At 34.6% G+C, this 4,934-nt stretch overlaps 1 protein-coding gene across 2 annotated transcripts; it reads left to right on the plus strand.

Annotated features, from left to right (window-relative positions):
* Nucleotides 1–275: 275 nt before the first annotated feature.
* On the plus strand, nt 276–4,385 carry LOC133863940 (uncharacterized). 2 transcript variants are annotated; one of them, XM_062300101.1, is made up of 9 exons: nt 276–527; nt 1,283–1,359; nt 1,940–2,168; nt 2,301–2,455; nt 2,624–2,669; nt 2,752–2,843; nt 3,041–3,137; nt 3,726–3,782; nt 3,976–4,385. In XM_062300101.1, exons 1-9 carry the CDS (start codon nt 378–380, stop codon nt 4,099–4,101), a joined length of 1,029 nt encoding a protein of 342 aa, XP_062156085.1. In that variant the 5' UTR covers nt 276–377; the 3' UTR covers nt 4,102–4,385. The 2 variants fall into 2 exon arrangements, with proteins under 2 accessions (XP_062156085.1, XP_062156086.1); XM_062300102.1 differs by having other exon boundaries at nt 387–527; nt 1,278–1,359.
* The last annotated feature ends 549 nt before the right edge of the window (nt 4,386–4,934 follow it).

Consider the following 4,934-nt stretch of genomic DNA (forward strand, 5'->3'; position numbering starts at 1 on the left):
ATGAAAAGAAAAAAAATGAAAATTCAAGAGGTGGCCCAAACTAATTTTTTTTTTTTTTTTTTTTTAATAAGATTAATATGTACTTTTCGCCAAAAACTAAAAAGAGCAGATGTAAGAATGGCATGCATTTTAAATCAACACACTAGAACTCAACTCAAGAATATTCATAGGGACTTAACCGTAATTTCATCCCCTGTCCCTCTTTTTAATTCTTCTAATAAAATACCAAAAATCGAAAGCAAAGAGACACGTGTCTGCGCATATAAATTCGGCACAGAACGAGCCCAAAGCATACTACTACGCCATAAACATGAACTGAAACTAAAACTCCGAATCAAAAGCTGCTAATCCGTTTAAAAGCCTCTGTTTCGTTCGAAATGGACGTGCCGCCTAGTTCCGGAGTGTATCGTGTCGGACTGGACGAGTCGTATCGGCCTCTGCCTTCTCTGTACCTAGCCTTCTTGTCCATTTGGTTGGTCTCCGCTTGTTCTTGGACCGTGAACACCTACAAAAACCGCCACTTTCAGGTCATTTTTCTAGAAAATATTGTATTTACTACTCACTTTGTTTCGTTATATATGAATTTTGAGCGTTTTTCTTGATGGGTATCTTTGATTTGTTAAAGTTTCGGGGTTTTTACGGTGTCGTTTGGAATCTGCTCCTTCATGCTCTGTTTCTGTTTGGATGCTGAGGAAGTAGTTGGGAGGGAGAGAGAATTTTACTTCTTGAAATTTGGATTTTTTTTACGTTGTCTGGGGCCGTGCTAGCTTGACCTGAGTTTGATTTATTTTTTATTTTTTATTTTTATCCTCGTTTTGGGATTCATTTTTTGTTTCTGATATTCTTATCTGTTTTGTTTCTGAGAAAATTAAGGGCTATAAAGGAAAATAAAACTTTGATCCACTAATTTTATGGTGAATTTTTTTTTTTTTTTTTTCTATAAATGAAAAAAAAAATTATCAATGAAGCTAAATAACTAATTGATGCTAGATTCAATGTGGAATTCTGTTGTCCTAGGCCCCGGTCAACGAGTTAAGCTTTAAAGATATTTAATCGGTAGCTTTTCAACCAAATGTTGCAATGAAGTAATAAATTTCATGATTTAGGTTTATCTCTTTTTTTTTAAAAAAAAAATATATATATATATTATAATAATAATAATAATAATAATAATTTGTGGGTTTGTTGAGTTTAATCACTAAGGTATGCTTTTTTTTAATTTTGAAGGTATTGTTGGTTTGATGTAATCGTTTTGTTTTGTGATGTTTATGTACTAGAGCAGAGGAATAATTTGCAGTGGATGCTCGCATCTGTTCCGTTGATTAAAGCATTACAACTCACCCTATCTTTCCTCTTCTGGTACGTTCTTATTGTTTTCAAAAGGTGAATTGTAGGGTTAAATTTATTGGGGAAGAAAAACGAAACACAAAGAGGGAGTTCAAATTTCGTTATTGTGAACACAAATTTGGCTTTTAGCATTTGTATATCATTAATTTCTACATAATTGATGGCATTGAATTGCTACTGGATTCCAATAGAGATGAATTAAAGTTACATTATGTCAAGGAAGGTAATTTCATTCATCAGGAGGGTTCTGTTAAAGTATCTGAAAATGGAGCTTATGTATTGCCGTATATGTAAGATAATATATATATATATATATGTTTCTTTTGTGCCCCTGCGCGAGGAAGAGGGGACGGGGTTGTTTAGCTGCTAGGAAGTGAAATGATTGATATAAGAAAAAAATGAAAAAAAAAAAAAAAAAAAAAAAAAAAAAAAAAAAAAAATGAATTGTAATGAGTGGCTGCTATACTAGAGATGAAGACAATTTCTTAAGCAGATGTTGGCTAAGTTGTAAAATCGCGAGGTCCATTTGGTGGCTGTAAAATTATTATGATCACTTCAAATTGTCTCAATATTTGGTGGCACTGCTTTGCAGGTATTCATGCTTTAATCTTCAAGTTTGCTCTCTGTGGATGTCATTTGGGGTCTATGTAACTGGAGTGTTCTTTCAGACAGCTTGTTTTGTGTCCTTTTTGCTCATTTCTCATGGTTACTGTATCATGTGCGAGCATCTTTCTGTAACTGAGCGCCGTACTACAGCTGCTCTTGGGTGTGTCTTTTACTTGACTCTTGTTGGTTACAGAGCTTCTGTACCTTACTTCGCAGTGAGTTTCTTGCCTGGTTAATGCATTATGTTCTTAAATTGTCAGCCTCTGCCACCTAGTGCTGATTTGGAGCGAGTATATATAATTTCTACACAGGATACTAAGTCCTTTTTTAAACTCACTGTGGCCCAGGTGCTTCTGCTACTTAATTATTTTACATCGTTCTATGTGATTTTCCACCATATATCCCAAAATCTCTCAGTATTGAGGGAACAGTTGAGTTACATAGAGGATGAGGATGTTCATGCAATGCATGATGCGGTGTATACAAAGTACATGATGTTCAAGTAAGTATTGAACATAAAAAGATAAAAGAAAAAAATTATAATAATAAAAAGTAAACGAAAAGAGAAAATTTAGATGCATTTATGTTTCAAGGTTGTAAACTGCCTGGCTTCAAAGAGAATGGTAATATATCTTGAACTTGGAGTGCTGTTTTCTTTTGTGCATTACAGGAAATTCCAGGCTGCAATGCAGGTGGTAGCTATGGCCGAAAGTGTGGTATGAATATATTGATTTCATTTTCTAATTATTTATGATTCTGGATATATGGACATACCTTGAGAAGAATTGTAATCCCCAGATATACATTAACATGGATGACTCATCAGAAACTTACTGGCTTCGCTTGCTAGTTCGAGAATGGGCACAATTCTCCATCTTTATGTACATCGGGTACGTACGAATTGCATGATTCTGTGAATATTCCCTCCATAGGAACACGCGTATTCTTATTGATTTATGAATTTATCAGTTAATATTCCTCTATAATAACATGCTGATTCTTGGAATCTATCAATCATACCGCATAATCAGAAAACTCCATCCATGTCAATGTTGTAACTGTTATTTATCTTTCCTGTTTCATACAGGTGGACTTTCAGATCACAAGACTTGGCACAACGTTTCTCTGTTATGCCGACTTTGAAGTCTAAAGCGGAGACTGTGGTGCCTCGCATCTACAGTATTGTAAGTCATTTATCAGATTTGAACACACCAAGGAGCTTATCTTCTGCCATGGACTAAGGGGCAAGTGATTTGCCCATCGAAATCATTAGTTCTTAATCCCAGACCATAAATCAGTGGATATAGTTTTTTGAAGCTTTACACGCCATTTTTCAGATTTTAACACTCCAAGAAGCTTAGGTTCCTGTGATAGACTTTGCAAGTGGTTTCCCGTTGAGATCATTTGATCTTAATCACATACCATAATCTTTTAAGCCAATTGATGTGTGTCATTTCATTCTGCATAAAAACCAATATTAGGATTTCAATAATTGACAGTTATTATAACCTCCCAAATATAAAATAAAATATAGAAGACACTGCTCACCATTTGTTACTCTCATTTAAAGCTGACAAAAGTAATATATCATGTGCTTTCAGACGCTAGGTGCGTGTCCTAAATATCTGAACACCCACATCCACCATGGCAGGGTAGAGTCCCATGAATCAGGAAAACATTAAAGAAATGAATGAAACAAGCCATTCCTTTCAGAGATGGATTTTAAAATATTGTTTTATATCTTGTAACAATGCCGGGTCATGTGACCGCAGGAAATGGATGCAGCAACTTTCAAAGATTTTAGCTGTCATCCATGGCAGATTGGGGTGGTAAGTAGTGTAAACTTTTATGTTTGTGTGTCTATATATATATATATATATATATACATTTATGTTTTCGTATCTGAACCTTTTTTTTTTAAAAAAAAAAAAAAAAAAGCTTCATCTTTGGCTAACGTTTTTATTGAGCATTCAAAACTTTGGCTGGCACGTCTACTGAGAAGCATTTTGTGTTGTCATGCAGCCAACTTCTCCTTCATGCGATAGCTCTAAAGATGCGATTCTAGTAATAGTTCAATACCCCCATGCATGTAGTCTGATAACGCCTGATGATGCTTCTGCAAGCCCAGCTGGCGTGCAACTTCTCTGACAGATTCATTTTCGTGCAAGACATGAGCAGCAAAATTATTTAGCCGATGCCCTGCCATTCACTGAAGTTGTAGCAGGCCCTGGCTGAAGATTTTATTTTTATTTTCGAGCTCTACACAGTTTTTCCTCTTACTGAAAATCCAAAAGCAAGGCTACAATTGCTGGAATTTTAGTTCATCAACTGGGGTTAGATCCAACTGCGCATACACTGTTGAACACTCTTAATTGTAAAAATGCCTCATCCTTGGTCCCTCTTTGAGATGTATTATAAATGCAATTTGACTCTCTCTCTCTCTCTCTCTCTCTCTCTCTCTCTCTCTCTCTCACCGATCCGCACGCTTTGATCTATTATTAGTATTGTAATTTGTGTTTATGTTGATCAATGTTTAATTTTGGTTAGGTGGGATGGATAACAAAACAGCAAATCTATGTAGTTTTTTTTTTAAAAAAAAAAAGAAAAAAAAAATTAGTGAAGAGAAATTGAAAGAATACGTCTACTAATTGATCGAGTATGATATTTGATATTTCAGTCTCTAGATTTTGTAAGGGTAATTGAAAATTGAAATTTTGTTAATGTTTCCATATGAAGGAAGATTAAGCTTTCTACATGTTTTATGTTACAAAAATTGTAAGAATGGTTTGAAAAAGGAAAAATAGAGGGTAAATTACACTTTGCTTTCCAAAGTAACATTCCATTTGCACTCAACCTCTATATTGCGCGTGACAATGAGGCATTTTTTGTGACAAATTTACCACTGTATTAAAATGCACCGTTTTAAAATTACATTAAAAAACAAAATAAAATAAAATTCTAATTATGGGAAGGGGTGGCCA

The sequence above is a fragment of the Alnus glutinosa genome, chromosome 3, assembly GCF_958979055.1.
Source record: "Alnus glutinosa chromosome 3, dhAlnGlut1.1, whole genome shotgun sequence".
NCBI classification, from domain to species: Eukaryota; Viridiplantae; Streptophyta; class Magnoliopsida; order Fagales; family Betulaceae; genus Alnus; species Alnus glutinosa.

Bases quoted from the DNA above. Each gene is read 5' to 3' on its own strand.
- LOC133863940 (XM_062300101.1), top strand. From the start codon at position 378: ATGGACGTGCCGCCTAGTTCCGGAGTGTATCGTGTCGGACTGGACGAG. The intron at 528-1,282 runs GTCATTTTTCTA...GTACTAGAGCAG, and splicing joins ACAAAAACCGCCACTTTCAG to AGGAATAATTTGCAGTGGAT. The intron at 3,138-3,725 runs GTAAGTCATTTA...ATGTGACCGCAG, and splicing joins TGCCTCGCATCTACAGTATT to GAAATGGATGCAGCAACTTT.